General features: G+C 32.6%; 1 protein-coding gene across 1 annotated transcript in view; it reads right to left on the bottom strand.

Annotated features, from left to right (window-relative positions):
* Positions 1-18,485, bottom strand: part of Ubr3 (ubiquitin protein ligase E3 component n-recognin 3) — a 230,170-nt gene that overhangs the window by 62,972 nt on the left and 148,713 nt on the right. The window contains 4 exon segments of the mRNA XM_047543181.1: positions 2,083-2,168; positions 8,468-8,604; positions 9,979-10,179; positions 13,814-13,924. Of these exon segments, the coding sequence (XP_047399137.1) occupies positions 2,083-2,168; positions 8,468-8,604; positions 9,979-10,179; positions 13,814-13,924 (535 nt within the window).

The following is an 18,485-nucleotide window of genomic DNA, read 5'->3' as shown; positions in this document are numbered from 1 at the left end:
ATGAATGGGAAAAGGAAAATATTGACAAATGAGAATTCCCTAGAAAAAGGACAGAAATCTTACTTAACAATATTATTGAAATTCCACTGGAAGATGGGGGGAGGGGGAAGATATATACTCTGAGATTCTAACACCAATTTAATTCCTCATGCTCAATTAAATTAGATTTGAATTAGATTTGAGCACATAACAAATACACTGAGTTTACGTATTGTAAAATAGTGAAGTTTTATACAATATACCATATATTGTATAGAAATGTCTTAGAAGAACAGTTTTCATAAATATTAGCATAAATAACATTAAGCAACTGAATAATAAATCAATGAAAACTAAAAACAATATTAATTATATTTAGGATGAACTAAATCATGACCTTTTCTATATTGGCACATTATAATCTCTTATTCACTAAAGGGGAAAACAAAGAAACAGAAGTTTGGAACTAGCAATTTAACACTTTAAATTAAAATTGAATCTGGTCACTGAAGTGGATGCACTAGAATTTTATTACTATTTTCAAAATTCTGTATAAATCATCATTTATAAGTCTCTGAATAAATATAAGTACTTCAGAGGAAAAAAAATGAAGTCAATATCTTTTAAACATAAAACTGAAATCCCTTTACTAACTACTTTATAATACAAGTTTCTAGACTATTATCAGTCAATCCCAAACATCAATTAAAAATAAATTAACAAGAAAAATTAATTTATTTAATTGAAATAACAGTACCTACCAATTCAAATAGATCTAAAACTGCTTCATATCAACAATTTTCCCTCTAAGACATATTATAGAAGTACAGAGTATAAATAGGAGATAGATACATACTTCAAGGGGTCAATATATACCAAATACTCATTTAAAAAATAACTTCCAAAAGCTTAAGTTCAAGGAATCAGTGCTAATCCAAACCAAAATATCAAAATCTATTACAACTTAAGAATTTTAAGATTAACTTGGTTGAAATTCATGTCTGTATTTTACGTTAGAAATTTTTAAGTTACTTTTGGTCAGTTCATTGCTTTGAAATTGGTCCAAAATTACATGTACTTTTTAAAAAAATCTGTATGTTGCTAAAAAGTCAGTATGAACTGATAATTTAATAATTGTTATTTTAGTATTTGAGAAAATACATTTGTTTTTCAAAATACATTATGTATTTTAAAGAGTTTTATTTCCTATACTCATCACACTGGACAATATTTTGACTCAGTAATTTGGAGCCAAAAATTATTGTGACATAAAAAATATTATCCCTATTATTCACATAATTCTCTAAACAATGAGTAACCCATACTAATAGCATAAGAAAACATGCTCATGAAAAACCCACTGTTACAACTACAATTCTTTCTATACTTTCACTAACAGTGCTGAAGAATCATTCTCATTTTAAAACATAAAATACATACACAATTAAAACAAACATCTAAAATTCTGGTATGATTTATATCCACAATTTTGATATATTTTAATATATACTTCAAAATACAACAAAAGTATCTTCATTATTAAGAGCAACATATAATAGGAATCTGTAGGCAACATAAATCCTCTCCACAAAAAATCTTCTTAAATCAACTCAATGTAAAATTTCTTTAAAAGAATTTAAGTTTGAGGATAATATTTATACCTACGAAAAATACATTTTTAAATTTTGAACCAATGTAAATCTGATCAACTGTACAATCTTAGTAAATAAAGAGCCAAATATTCATGATTCTTCTAAGTACAGGATATATTTTTAATGCAATTTTATGCCTCATAGGTATAATTTTTCCATATTTTATTGGTGCATTATAATTATACATAATGATGGAATTCACTGTTACTTATTTGTACATGCACATGGTATAACAATGTAATTTGGCCAATATCATTTCCAAACATTGCAAATAATACTCAGATTTCCCTTTTCCTCTGCTTCTCAGGATTATTTATAATTATGTTAACAAAATTGATCACATCTATCATAAACAGAATTAGAAAATACACCAAAAGACCACTTTGACCACATGTGCTTATAAAAATGATGTAAACAGAAATTTGAAAATTTAACATTGTTTAATACTTACTTAAACAAGACCTCTTGCCAGCTGTGCTTGCACCCCCTGAACATAAATTGCCTCCTCGATGAATCAATTCAAGTTCCAAATTGGTTCTATAAGTAAAGCATTAAATATATTTCCATGATTAGGCTGAAGAGATCATCCTTTTTAATCTGCTTTATTGACATGTCTGAATCAACCTAAATAATAATGTTCTTCAACTTATTATCTGCAAAAGCACAGTTTATGCAGTATCAGTATAATCATATTTTATCTGATATTCAGAAATAAAAGGAAACGACTTATCCATCCTTACTTATATGTTCATATTTATACCTGCAAAAAAATTTCCCACATCACCATGTTATTGTTGCAAAGTCCCAACTGTTGGCAAATACTAAAAACTAGGACTTAAGGCGGGGGTAGGGGACCTGCAACATATTTCATAAACCTACATATGAATCTGACGAAAGAATTGTACTCCAACAGTCAGTCACTGGGTAGGTAGTTACTGTCATACAAAACACAAGGACATACCAATTTTTCTATCAGAGAAATGGTTATCACTCATTGGAGTTTAGATGGTATCTGGAAATCAATATTAAGAAAGAAATCACTAGTATCTAAGTGAGTATGAATAACACATAATTAATTGCAGTCTCTTTTATGGACTTTTTACAAATACAGTTTTATTAAAATACACTGTGTAACTATTGGCATTGTTAAACACAAGTATTGCTCATAAAGATCTGTAATTAAAAGCTACTCAGCAATTATTAGCTTATAGAAATAGTAATAATTAGTAAATTGACATTTCAAAAATTAAACTATATAGAACCTGAAGATTTATTCAACATCAGTAACAGAAAAAAAATTATGCCAAAATAACAAATAAAATTCTAAGTTATAAAATAAATGGTGTTTTATTTCAACAATATTATGAACTTAAATACACCTTATTTTCTGTGACTAAAACTGAATTAACTAGTTTATAACCAAGATACGCATTTGACACTAACAGTAAGATATCTCCCCACCTTTAAAAAGGGGAGATGGGGGCAAAGTTTCAAGATTATTTTTTGCAAGTGAATTCAAGAAAGATTATATCCTATTTTATTTAAAACAAACATTTTAAACTGGTTTTGGTTGTATTGTGAACACAATGTTTTGGAATGATATTTTCATATATTTATTTATAAATGCAAATTGTTAAAAATATTAATATTCCTAAATCTATACATTTGCCACCCATTTCTAAAGGAATGCTTTAATCCTTCTACTCAGGGTGAGGGGAAAGCAATTTAACATTGATAATGTTCCTGCTCAGAGCTCCATCTGGTTGTTGCTGATAAGGGCATCTGTGTGACAAGGGAATTTTCCACCCTTCAGGCGATTTGCATTGCTCACTGAACTTCTAAAAACCTACCAGCAAGGAAGCAGGGACAAGGATTTCATATTAGTGGACAGAAAGCGAGCGGAGACCAGCATGTGATCCTTCATCAAGGGAATATAAATGAGATCAATACATTTTGTTTTCACAAATCTTCTGTTGCCTAATCTGTAGAAAAAAATTCATGGCTATATTCTCTTATAAAAACTAAGATTTCCTAGATAGTACTTTTTAAAGTGCTAACCAAAACACGAACAATTCTCACAAATGAATGTCAAAACCAGAATGTCAAATTTTTTCAGCATATTTGCAAAAATACTAATATATAAATACAAAAACAATTGTTTATTCAATCACCAAATATGAAACTTTAATGGATGATAAGCAAGTTATTAGGAATTTTATTTTAAAGGACACCTGAAATAAAACTACTAAATCTAATTTACTGAAATAAATTATGGTTGGAAGAACTCCTGTACAACATTTCTTCATATTAAGAAACAAAAACGATCTAGCCAAGGATTAATATGTAATAATATCTGGGGTTTTTAAAAAGCAATTCCAGAGGCCCTATCAGCTTTTCCTTACTTCATTTACATAAAAATTGGTCCCTTTAAGACCTGCTAGAGTGAAAAACACACAATAGGTCCTGTGTCCCCTGTCTATCACTCTTCCTGGTTGAAAGTCACAACACAGCATTCTGTTTCTTCCTTTCTGAATAGATGATGCACAAATAAAGATATGCTGAAAGTAGGAGTTTCTGTCCCTTTTGTTCTTGGAGGAAGTCAATTCTATTTTGTATATTTTCTAACTCAAATATTCAATCAGCTTGCAAGAAAAAAAGAAGAGAAAATCTCTGCATTTGGAAGAATGATAAGACTGCTAAGAGTCCATCGCAGTGACAACCTACATATATACCCTATATCCACATTAAAAACCCTCTAACTGCACTCAGTTTCTTTTTCCATGACCAAAGTCTTTCATCTCTCTACCACCCTTCAGCACAAGCTGTTATTTTATAAAATTTGAAAGTAATAATGATAATAATAATGTACACACACACGTTTAAACCCACATTGGTCTAGTGGGAAGGGCAAGCGTTCGGAAAAAGATCTGGATTCAAGGCCTGAATCTACCACTTTACTGGTTGAGGGACTGGAACCTTCACCCGCAGCACAGCCTACATTATTTAAGTGTTGTGACTCAAGTTTTAGCTATTTCAGGAAGCCTTTCTGAGACAGGAAAGAAGCACTTCCATATACTTTGAATTTCAGTTTACTTATCTTCCCTTTTCAAATTCTATAGCATTTCTCTATATGACCTCTTTTTTAAAAACACATTGAACTCTGCTTCATATAGAATGTTATTTATTAGTTTTGTCTCTAAAATTGCAAATACTTGGAGAACAAGGACCACTTACACACAGCTTCTAAACCCCCACTGGTGTGTAGTAAAGTGTCCTTAAAAATATTTGGCATTACCCTATGTATGTGTATGATCACACAAAAGGTATGACTCTATTTTGTATACAACCAGAGAAACAATAGTTGCACCCCATTTGTGTACAAAGAATCAAAATTTTTAAAAAATTAAAATTTTGTGGGACTAATAACTTTATTGTTTTGATCTGTATCCAATTAAAAGATTTTCTTGAGTCCTTGTAGTTAATTATCTTTCTCTTGCTAATTTTTATATTCCTTAAATCCAGCAGTGACCACCTACCACAAAAGCAAAAAAAAAAAAAAAAAAAAAAAAAGGTTTCAGGGAAACAAAGTTATGTGTTTAAAAGGGCTTTAAAATGTTTAAATACTGGGGCTGGGGTTGTAGCTCAGTGATAGAGCACTTGCCTGGCACATGTAAGGCACTGGGTTTGATTCTCAGCATCGCATAAAAATAACTAAAAATAAAACAATGATATTGTTGTACATCTACAACCAAAAAAAAAAAAAAAAGTTTTTAAATGTTTAAGTTCTGAATACTTATCCACTTATGATTAAAGATGTCTGTCCACCTACAACTCAGATACTCATGTTTCATCTTTCCATTTCCATTATCTCACAATTTACAGGTCAAGTGCACCTCACCAATATCTCTAAGATCTATATAACCTGGATCCAAAAATCCTTGGAAAAAGTCAATTCCTAAATTCATGTCATTGTTTCAATAACAAAATTATGAACTGGTATTAAAACAATTCATCTGAATGATTAAAATTTGCAACAGAATGGAAATTTTGGAAATACATTAAAACTTGAATAAAGTGATCTTGATTAATTTTTAAATGAAAAGATATTCTAACAATTTCTTCTCTCTTGTATTTCAGAAAATCCTCCAAAGTTTTACTATGCAATAAAATGAAAAAACAAATTCATACTTCTTTCAAAAGAAAACTCAATTATTCAAATAAACAGTTTCCAGGCTAGCTACCGAAATATTGGTTTTAAACATCAAAAATTTAACTTCCTAAAGAGCAAACAAAATTATTTATTCAACTGAGAGAATTCACCTCCGAGAAACTAAGACTGTATTTCATTAAAATTACCAATGCCAAATACAAGTAAATTTGCAAATTCTAATGGATTGTACATTTAGGAATTGTTACATTAGGGCTGGGGTGTAGCTCAGTGGTAGGGTACTTGTTTAGCACACACAAGGCCCTGGTTCAATCCCTAACCACCACCCCAAAAAGATAAAAATAAAAATAAAATAAAATAAAAGAAGGTATTTAAAAAACAAAAGAACTGTTACATTTAAAGTAAAAGTAAATTTATTACTAATATTTTACTTAAGTATTTAAGTGCTATTAAATATTATAATGCCCACTTTTATGAATAAATATTTCTACAATCTTAAGTATAAAGTGAGTTATATGTTAGACATGAGATAATAATAAAGATCAAGTATTCTATCTTGAGAAAGTTACATCCTATTCAAATAGGTTACAACATACTTTTTTCCTTCAATTCATGTTTGGTTAATCTTGAGCCAATTTTGAGGTTAATTTGTTTTTTGTTTGTTTTCTTCGTAGTAACTAAGTAAAACTTAGGCTTTACACCCTTACTATGCAATGTCTTGCGTAATTTCAACCAAAGGATAATTGTATTGTATATTTCACACTCAGAATTATTATCTTGCTGCTTCAGAGTATATCATTAGGAACCAGAGGACAATGAGGGATAACATATTTTCTGTTTGTTTACCTATACTCTTAGTAAAGCATTGACAATTATCCTGCTTCTCTGTAAAACAGAAAAACCAAAATGTGTTGATCCATCTCACATTATCATTGCAAGCTTTATTCTAAACACTATTAATATATTTAAAGCAAGAAACAAAGATCTAAAATTTCAACTAAATTATGTCTAAATCAAATTATTTATCATACTATAGGAATACTGCATATATAGATCATTCTCATTCAATCAGAGTTTTCTTATAAGGTCAACTCTAACAAAAATCAAAGGTAAGTACATAAATATATGAATGAAATAAATGTGGATATATATATATATATATATATATATATATATATATATATATAGAGAGAGAGAGAGAGGAGAGAGAGAGAGAGAGGGGGGTATATTATATATAAATATATAAGCATAAGACCGGTCTACCTTCAACCCAATCTTCAATGTTACAATATTATACAGAAGCTTTATATAATTCTGGAATCTTAGTAAGTTAAATTATATTTAGTTTAGTGTTCAAATATGTATTGCAAGTATGCAATAACTGGTAATTCCAGAAAGAATACATTACTATTATACTTTCCCCCAAAGTATTCTAGATAAACACTTGTCTAGGAATATGCAGACTAGAAAATTACTTTCCAATTCATTAGATCCTTTTATATCAATCCTTGTCCAGCATTTGCCATTCTCAGATCAAAATCTAACTAATGCTCCTTATTTTGATTGTCTAACTTGCTTGCTGCAATTTTTTCAAGTTTAGTCCCATTTCCCCTGGGTTCTAAAGGCTATATGTGGTTTATTTACTCTTTTTTTATCCTCTGCTCTAAGAGTAAATCAGAAAGAATGGCCATGAGGTACTGCATGCATAACACCACGTATCAAAGCTGAATATAAGAGAGGGAAAAAGAGGAGAGTAATTGAAAAAAACACTAAACTTGACTCAAGAGATCAGAGTTTTAGTCCTACTCTGCCACTAAACCCACTACATGCCTTCAAGTCACATGATCTCTGAATCTTACCTAGTATAACCCTGCTTGGACAAAACATGAAGTATGATTCCAGAGATATCCAGGGGGTCTATAAGAATGTGTTTACAAGTTCCTAACTTTGTCCACTTCTCCTTCACTTACTTGTTTTATGGTTCTTCATTTTAGATCAAATAATCTCACTAAAATTCCTGTGTAGATCTATTCCCTAGGTGCTAAACACTATTCAGTGAATTAGATTAATCCTTCCTCATCTGAAAGATTAGAAACACATATTTCTAACTGCTTTCTGAGCTCCTACTCACTGTGGATAGAGGGTCAGAACATGCCTGATGTCTTCCTTCTTCTTCCTTATCAGGTTTGCTAACTACCTGTCATCTTTCAGGACACTGCTAAATCTTTCACTAAACTTAAGCAAATATAGAAATTTATTTTGTTTCTTACTATTCTTTTCTTCCATAAATTAAAAATGTTTACCATATTACAATGTTTTAGTTCTCAGTACTACCACGTTTTGATAGGACTTCATATATAACACTCATGTGCTGTGAGGGTACTTATTTGTCCCAAAACATTAATAATATTCTTTTCCCCTCATATCCAATAATGCTTCATAACACTTACCTAAATATTTCATTCAAATAAAAACTCTCAGGAAAAACAGAAAAGTATACGTGTCTAGTCCTCCTAGGAGGTTCTAAAATTAGCCATAATTTCAAACAATATTAAAAACATACATCCTTGTTGTAAATAAATTGAAGTAGAAATAAACAAGATTAACTAAACAATAAAATGAACAACTAATAAGAAGTAAATACAAAAGTAATACTACATATACCTACCTAGCAACTGAGTACATAAAGAGAAAGTCATTGTCTGGTGAGCCTGGGGTCTGCTATAGTCCTCTGTACTTCTTCTGAGTAGTATTTTTTATATCTTTCATTACAGATTCCATTTCTTTACTTAAGTTGGTTTCTGACTACATAAATGCACACATACACATAAAATTTAGATTAATTTCCTCAAACAACAGCCTAAAACTAGAATATTTATCAAATGAACATACTAGGAAATCAAAGTAAAAGTCAAAATAGATGTAACATTATCTATTCACTATAAATATACTTAGTGCACAAAGATAAAACCAATCAGAAATACATTATCTTATAACCTTTTATTTCTGATTTCTACATTGTGATCAAGAACACTCTAATTCCAAATACAAATTATCCATATTCATATTTGATATACTACACTATATTCTAAGCCAATAAGTGTGGGTCAATTAAAATAATATTTTAGAACAAAGTTTTGCATGTTTACACAAAACCTGCCTGCACTTAAGTTTATTTTTCAAAGAATAACATCAATGTCTCTTATTTTAAGCATACTTTAAACACTTAAAAAATTGGGTTTACAAAAGAAAAATAATCACAGATTCTAAAATTTGTTTTCACTTGTGATGCAAACTGCCAGTAAGTGAATTCTTCCGAGTAGGTTTAATACGTGAATTTCTGTTTCAAAGTCAGTAACTATCACAAGTTTTCATAAAGCAGGCACAATTGTCACTTCTCTTAGAGACCACATCATAAATCTATAATGAAGGTGAAATGCTTTAAGAATTTAAACTAAATGAATCCTACTAGATGAGATAAAAGATGGGCTTAATTATACCTGAACCCACAATAAAGGAGACTGCCTTATGGTCATAATATTTTTCTCTAAAACACACACACTGTAAGTGCATAAATGTGTGAGTGTGTGTGTAGATATGTCTCCTTAATCTTAATACCCCTAATAAGCATATTTTATATAATTACATTGTGCTTTACACTGCAATGTATCCAAACAGTCATGGACCACATAATGATGTTTCAATCAATGATGGGCCATATGTACACAGTGGTCCCTTCAGTTCTATTGCTTAGTGATGTCATAGCCATCTTAATTGTGTAAATACAACTTACAATGTTCACACAATGACAAAATTACCTAATGACAGTTTTCCTAAGCAACATATCTGTATATAATTTGTTTCGCTTTGTTTTTAAATATTTCAACATTTTAAAAGGGCTTTACCATATCTACATTTAATGGAGATCATGATCTGGAAGATGTATATTAAAGTTATAATGCTATAGGATAGGGAAAAGTCTAGTCTTGACTGATAATTTCTTCAATTATTTTCATTTTCATTTTTAGTAAGTGCAAACAGAAGAGAAAAAACCTCTAAAAGCAATTCTTCTAAATGTAAAATAAATGTACAAAGTAAATTTTAAAAGGAAAAAAAAATGAAAGCTTGAAAAGCAGAGCCAAGTTAACCAGGATATTTCTGTCTTACACTGATGCTTACTGGGAAAGCTCCTGGCCGACCCTGTAGCTCCTCCACTTCCTTTATAAGATCTTGCATGCTTTTGTTACAAGGACGTTGCCAAAGGTTATTTTCCACATTGCTTCCAGGATAACAAGGAAGAACACTGTTAGCAAACTGCCTACAGAGGGGACACGTGAATTCTCCTTTGTCCACTGAGAAACCCTGAAGAACCTGGTCATTCTAAAAGATGAAATAAATACATAGATGTATAATGAACACATTTACAGAAAGCAAAAATTATACCACCACATTTTTTAGTAAACTAATGAACCATACAACAAAGAAAGACATTTCTAAAACATGTCATGTAAAAACAAAATCTCTCATTTAACTCTAGAAATCACTTCTAATATCATAGTAATTATGTAACAACTTGTCCTCCTCAAAGAACTGCCTAAGTATTTCACTCCACTCTCAGTATGAAACATTGAAAAAATGATTCTATCAACCTGAAATATGGATTTAAGATTTAAAAAAACAACTCTTAAAAAATACTCATAAGATGGGACACTTTCCACTTTCTCCAAACTCCAATTTTCATAATTTATAAGAACAACTGAGCTGGGCATTGTGGCACACACCTATAATCCCAGTGGCTGGGGAGGCTGAGGCAGGAGAGGGAGTTCAAAGCCAGTCTCAGCAAAAGCTAGGCAACTCAGTCAGACCCTGTCTCTAAATAAAATAGAGAATAAGGCTGGGGATGTGGTTCAGTGGCCGCCTGTCCCTGAGTTCAATCCCTGATACACAAAAAAGAAAAAAGAAACAATTGAGAAGTTTACCCATGTTTATGTTCTTTGATGTAAGCTAGATAGCTTTTGGAAGTAATTAGCATAACATAGTCTCATGTGTCTTCTAAGATATCTAACTGCTAACCACAAGTAATGGAACAACTGACTTAATGCTCGTTTCACTGTATCCTGTAATTCAAGTACTTTAACTGAAAGAACTGAATTCTATTTTTTTTTCTTTTTGAAATTATTTTAAGTCCTTTAAAATGTAACAACATAAGTCTAATTCTATAAAAACTAAACTCCTATGAGTCAAATGTTGTGCCACGTGAAGTATAGTGAGATAGATTTTCTTTTCTTAAGGTACTCAAATTTAAAAGTAAATTTAAACAAAATACAGTGTGAGAAATGTGACAGAGAAGGCTTTCCAGAAAAGGAGAGTTGTGAGCTGTTTTTAAGATACACAAGAAAAAAAAAAAAAGATACACAAGAGTGTGCTAGAAGGCTGAAGCAAGGGTCCTGATCATAGAAGAGCATTCTGTGATAACCTTTCTCATAACCTTAAATCCAAAGAATGCTAGATTCTCTTCTTTACTGTAACTGAAACTAAATTCTTTCCTGAAGTCTCTCCAGAGGCCCCTCACTCATTCTCTAACTCCCCTCATAACTCAGTATCCTCTCTAGTGCTGGCTTGGTACTCCTGCATTCTTTGTCTGTGACTTGTGTCATTTAACCATGATGTCATGCTTTTTCCTCTTTTTCCAATATTACCCACTGCCCTCACCATTCAAGACTCTGGTACCTAAATCAAACCTTATCAGTACAAGTCCTGTCACCTTCCTATACAGTATTAGTGAATAAGTGTACAATCAATCTTAAATACCCTAGTCCCTTAGGTCCTTGACCTCAGACGCTTCTGTGGCACTGACTTCTGTTCTACTCTAGCACCTGTTACCATGACCACACAGTGACCCAAAATTGTTCCTTAACTGAAATACTAAATTAAAACTTCTTATATTTTGACCACCAACTACTACTTCTTATTCCCTTCTTTTTCTCCCCGTTTATCAGGACTGTCCTATTCTGCCTATACACTAAGATCTACCACTTCAAAAGTCCTTGGTAACATTTCCAACTCCCTTCCATATGTCCTTCCATGTTTCATAACTAACAAAACCTTTACCCAATATTAATTGAAAGTATAGCTTATTCAATTTTGTATACAAACTGAATGCTACTGGAGAAAATGAAATACTTTCTAGCCACGTACTGACTCTAACTTTGAGTCCTAATCTTTCTCCAACATCCTGGGAAGCCCTCTCATCCAATTCCAAGTCCCTTAACCTAACTTACCACTGCCCCTTTATTCCAGGAGCATAAAGTTACACCTGGTACCAGAGAAAGAAGGGTCATGGCAGTCCTTTAGTTCCTTGCCTTCTTCCACTAAAAGTACATAATTAATAAATTCCTTTAGTTCTTCCATTCACTTTATTCTTTCTATCCTCTTTGCTAATCTCTCCTAACTGGTTTCCCAACCACACTGCTGCTACAAGATCTAATGTGTCTAGTGCCCAATGTGATACCTTGTTATTCTAAATCAAAATCTTTCAATGATCACCATCATCTCTCATCTTGATTCCTTCCTTCCCCCCCTCATGTTCTGTATGCAATCTTTCATCAAGTCCACAAGAGCATCCTTCTAAAGGTATTTCAAATCTATGACCGTTTCTCCATCTACGCTACCATAACCAAGTCCAAGCCACCGTTACTACTTCCTAAATGATTATCATCACATTTTTCTTCTCATACCCCTTTAATTCCTTCTCTTATGAAACTGTCACAGTGACCTTTCTGGAAATTTCCTATTTCTACTTAAAAGCCCTTAATGGCTTTCTCTAAGGAATCTATATAAAGTCCAAATTCTTTACATGGGCCACAAGGCCCTTTACAATCTGGTCCCAATTATCGTTCCAGGCTCATCTCCCATCACTCATTTATCTTATTTTATCAGATGTTCTGGCACCTAGCAGATGTTCCAATAAGATCCTGTCTATACCTCATAATATTTAGCACATATACTGCAACTGTTTGTCTGTCTACAAAATACACAGTAAACTCTTTGAGGACAGATTCTGTCTTATTCACTATTGTATCCTCAAAGACTATCATAGTACCTAGAACATTATAGACACTGAAGAAATATTTATTGAATGAACAATTGAATACAGGGGTATGGAAAATGTATAATGTGATTAAGGAACTATTAGTGAACTTATTAATGTTGAATTAATAAAAGACAAAGTAATAGGCAAGTTCAGATTATAGAGTTCCTACACAGAAAAGTTATTCCTAAACTGAAGAAAGAATATTATCTCCAAGAACAGAAAAGAATCGGTTGGGATATGGAGTCATTTATTATAGAATTTTTAAAAAGTTAGGAAGCCCAGGAAATGTGTGACAAAGAGGCAGTTTTCCTGCTGACATACAATGAGACAGAATCAGATGGGAGAAAAAGATTTTGGGGTTTAAGGGAAGAAAATGGGATGGGAGAGGCAAAGGTTTAGAATAGATGCTGAGGAGAAGAGAAGAAACTGAACGAAGACAGATAATTGAAATAAAATATATATTTACAACCCATGACTCTAAACCACTATTATAAGAAATCACAAATTGTAATAACAATTCAATTAGTTTTATGATTTTCTAGCAGGGTCAGACTCCTGGATCTAAAATCACAGGGGGGCAGAGTAAATAACTAGTAAAGGCAGAATAGGCATAATACAAAAAGTGAGATTAGGAAAGAGGTAATGTACTAGGAAAAATGTAAAGGGGGTAAAAAAAATTCTAATGAGTGAAAATAGAGAAGTTGAGAAATCATCATATAATAAGATGATATGGCAGGATGTTAAAGTTTAATATTTCAGAGCAATGGTAACAAAGTCCTCAGTTGCAGTCAGGGAAATCAGCTGCTAAAGTGAAGTAAATAATTGAAATCACTCAAGTCAAAGAGGTGGAATTGGGATGCACATGCCATGATGAGATGGAAAGATACACACACCTTTAATTTTTTTTTCCAATCAACTTACCCGTAATGATTCCATGTAAGATTTATGACAATCTATATGTAATGTATGGCCACAGGTTTGTACATAAACACCTCCTTCCCAGCCAATTGATACTGCCAAAAGACAAGAACTCTTTAAAAAAAAAAAAAAAAATTAATTTTGAAGATGTATAAACAATTCCCCACAAACCTCTACATGATTTCATATTGTTATACTAATGTGGAGTTTGTAGTTTCATGATATAAATAAATATCTGACTAACCTGACTGGGACAGCCCCCAGGCAATTATCTTTAAATTTAGAATACCATGAAGTTCAGGCCCAAATATCTATGCTCATTAGAAGAGAAATATATATTATGAGCTAGTCTTCTTCCATCCCAAAAAAGAGAGGCTCTCAATATTATACTGTAGTTCACTGTAAACTATATGTTGATATTTTATTGTTCTGTATGGAACTTAATCTTTCTGTGATATCTGACATTAACAACTGCTTTCCTTAATGCCTACTTCCCTTCAATTTCCAAATGCTAATTCTCTCTTGGTTTTCTTCCTTTCTCTTTTAACTGTTTTCCTTAGGCCTTCTTCCAAGACTCTTTTCTTCCCTTGCCCTCTCAATGTTTTTACTCCTCAAGGTTCTTTTCTCATGCTACTGTTCTTCTCATTAAAATATTTCTCCCTAAGCATTTAATTAGTAATTTTAGCTACCCTGCAAGTTTGGATAACTTGTCTGGTTGTTTGAAACAAAAACTCAAAAGCCTACCAGAAATTACAGTTTAATGTCCCTCAGATAACACAAAATCAATGTTAAAAACTTAACTGACATCTTTTCTATAAATCTTTCCTCCTCTCAGTTTAAAAGCTCCACAATCAAATTAGACACCATGTTAGAAAGCCAAGAGTCATTCTATATCAGCCCTTAACTTACACACCACAAGATTAGGTTCCTAACCTCCTCTCAATCTATAGACAAGCTTAAGATTTTCAAAATCTTTTGGCCTTTGTCAAACAGCGTGGGCAAGAACTTGAATTCACCCTCTAGAGCCTGTAGTAACAAATAGGCAGGCCAGAGCAATATGAGGCACAGATCTAACTTGAAGGAAAGATTGAAAGATATCGAGTTAAATTTTTAAGCATGTTCTTACATGTAAGAATAAATTTAACCTTTAAATTTAATTTTATTTTAGAGAAAAAAGTTATATATTGTGAAGTGACAAAATTATTTTTTATTTTTTAAGACAGAATCTAACTGTTGGCCCAGGCTATACTCAAACTTGCAATCCTCCTGCCTCAGCCTCCCTAGTAGCTGGGATCACAGGTGCTTGAAACAACGCCCCGTCAAAATGATCCTTAAATGACAGTGAACAAAGTTCCAATATTAGATCAAGACTCTTCAAAAGTAAAAGTTGAAAAGATTACATAGTGCAAAATGCCTTCCCAGCAGATTTAAAGATGTGCACTGACATAAATCAAATACTCACAGCAGGTGAGCAAGCTTCATTGTTACAAATCAGAAAAATGACAGGAGACCTGCTCATCTGTTTTATGTTTTCGAGATAATTGAAACTGAAGCAGATTTTGGTGTTAGATTATTTTAGAATGGTTAGTAGTCAGTTAATAAACAAGCTGCTCTCTCTGGCACTATACTATAAAAAGGTAATGAATCCCTATTTTTAATAAAAGTGGTTAGCTTTTAAAAATGAAAACAGTAGTCATTTGTCTACATAACTGATAGATACTTTATCTAAGTTTGCTACAACAGAAGTACAGAAAGCACTTAATAGTGTGAGACTAATATTTTAGAGAAACTTCAACTATGTGCCTGCCTGTCACAGTACTAGGTGCTTAACACTGAATCTTCACAATTTACGTGTTTACTAAGACCTTCTAGGGTAGGTGAAATTATCCCTTTTTAAAAGAGAAGAATGAAACTTTACTAAGGTCAATAAGTTGTAATCAGTAGAGTCCAAGATGAAACAAGTCTACCTCACTCCAAAGCTCACAATTCATCCCTCTACTGTGTCATGTCACCCATGTACAACACTTCCAATTTTTTTTTTTTTTTTTTTTTTTTTTTTTGCACGGTACTGGGGATCGAACTCAGGGTCTTGAGAGGCAAGCACTCTACCAGCTGAGCTATCTCCCCAGCCCAACACTTCCAATTTTGATAGTGACTGTACTGTCTCACATAACTAAATTCTACAAGTCAACTCTGAAAATGCATGCATTTGATGTAAAGAGAGCAGAATCTAACAGTTTAATTCTATAAACAATAGCAGTGCCTAATAATATTACTCTTCTATTCTATACAGTCGGTTCTAGCCATTAAACTCTGGCATTCTGTTACTGTGATTTAGTAAGAAATCCAGGAAGCATCTACAACACACAGAGCATGTACGAGCCTCTGAGAGGGTATAAACCAACACAGAAATAGCCCTACTCCTCCAAAGGCATATAATCCAGGGAGTATGTCATATATACACAAAGTAACTATTATAAAAGTACACAAAAGTAACGATTAGGAATAAAAAAATCTCATAATCACTAACAGAAAACACAAGAGTGTTCAGGTACATTCAAATTTTCAAAATTTCAGGTCAGAGTCTTTTTATTAAAAAAAAATCTTTTCTCTAGAAATGAAAACTACTTCTGGCTTCTAAGACATACCCAGACCTTCTCTCCTTTATTTAATCTCCCCTTCCCTCCCAATTATTATTCTGCTAAGTCTAGGCTACATTTTGATTGAATCAAAAATTGTTTTTTATTTGGCTCTGGCATTTATCTTTAACCATTTATTTTAAAGTGATTCAAGATGATAAGATTAAAACCAGATTATGACCAAAATATGAAATCAAACCAAGGATGCAGCAAAACTGCCACAAAAGAAGAACTTAATATATATTATTTCAGAATGTCATTTTTTTATTAATTGTAAACAAATGGGATACATGTTGTTTCTCTGTTTGTACATGGCGTAAAGGCATACCATTTGTGTAATCATACTTTTATAGAGGGTAATGTTGTTTGATTCATTCTGTTATTTTTTCCCTTCCCCCCCCCCCCTCCCCCCCCTCTTTTCCCTCTATACAGTCCTTCCTTCCTCCATTCTTGCTCCTCCCAACCACCATTATGTGTCATCATCCACTTATTAGCCATATCCATTCATCCTTTGGTTTTTTGAGATTGGCTTATCTCACTTAGCATGATATTCTCGAATTTCATCATTTGCCTGCAAATGCCATAATTTTATCATTCTTTATGGCTGAGTAATATTCCATTGTGTATATATATATATATACCACAGTTTCTTTATCCATTCATCAACTGAAAGACTCTAGGTTGATTCCACAATCTGGCTATGGTGAATTGAGCAGCAATGCACATGATGTGGCTGTATCTCTGTAATATGCTGATTTTAAGTCCTTTGGGTATAGGCCAAGGAGTGGGATAGCTGGGTCAAATAGTGGTTCCATTCCAAGTTTTCTAAGGAGTCTCCACACTGCTTTCCAGAGTGGCTGCACTAATTTGCAGCCCCACCAGCAATGTATGAGTGTACCTTTCCTCCCCACATCCTCCGCCAACACCTATTGTTGCTTGTGTTCTTGATAATCGCCATTCTAATTGGGGTGAGATGGAATCTTAGGGTGGTTTTGATTTGCATTTCTCTTATTACTAGAGATGTTGAACATTTTTCCATGTTTGTTGATTGCTTGTAGATCTTCTTCTGTGAAGTATCTATTCATTTCCTTAGCCCATTTGTCGATTGGATTATTTGCATTCTTGGTGTAGAGTTTTTTGAGTTCTTTATAGATTCTGGAGATTAGCCCTCTATCTGAAGTATAATTGGCAGAGATTTTCTCCCACTTTGTAGGCTCTTTCTTCGCATTGCTGATAGTTTCCTTTGCTGAGAGAAAGCTTTTTAGTTTGAATCTATCCCAGTTATTGATTCTTGCTTTTATTTCTTGTGCTATGGGAGTCCTGTTGAGGAAGTCTGGTCCTAAGCCGACATGTTGAAGCTCTGGACCTACTTTTTCTTCTATAAGATGCAAGGTCTCTGGTCTGATTTCGAGGTCCTTAATCCATTTTGAGTTTAGTTTCGTGCATGGTGAGAGATATGGGTTTAGTTTCATTCTGTTGCATATGGATTTCCAATTCTCCCAGCACCATTTGTTTGAAGAGGCTATCTTTTCTCCATTGCATATTTTTGGCCCCTTTGTCTAGTATGAGAAAATTTATTTATTTGGGTTTGTGTCCGGGTCCTCTATTATATACCATTGATCCACCTTTCTATTTGGTACCAATACCATTCCGTTTTTGTTACTATTGCTTTGTAGTAGAGTTGAAGATCTGGTATTGCGATACCCCCCTGCTTCACTCTTTCTGCCAAGGATTGCTTTAGCTATTCTGGGTTTTTCATTTTTTCCAGATGAATTTCATAATTGCTTGCTCTATTTCTGTAAGGTACATCATTGGATTTTAATTGGAATTGCACTGAATCTGTATAGCACTTTTGGTAGTATGGCCATTTTCACAATATTAATTCTTCCTATTCAAGAACATGGGAGATCTTTCCATCTTCTGAGGTTTTCTTTAATTTCTTTCTTCAGTGTTCTGTAGTTCTCATTGTAGAGGCCTTTCACCTCTTTTGTGAGATTGATTCCCAAAGTATTTTATTTTTTTCAATGCTATTGTGA

This window comes from Sciurus carolinensis, chromosome 3, assembly GCF_902686445.1.
Source record: "Sciurus carolinensis chromosome 3, mSciCar1.2, whole genome shotgun sequence".
In the NCBI taxonomy this organism is placed as follows: Eukaryota; Metazoa; Chordata; class Mammalia; order Rodentia; family Sciuridae; genus Sciurus; species Sciurus carolinensis.
This window is presented reverse-complemented; position numbering and strand designations above follow the sequence as displayed.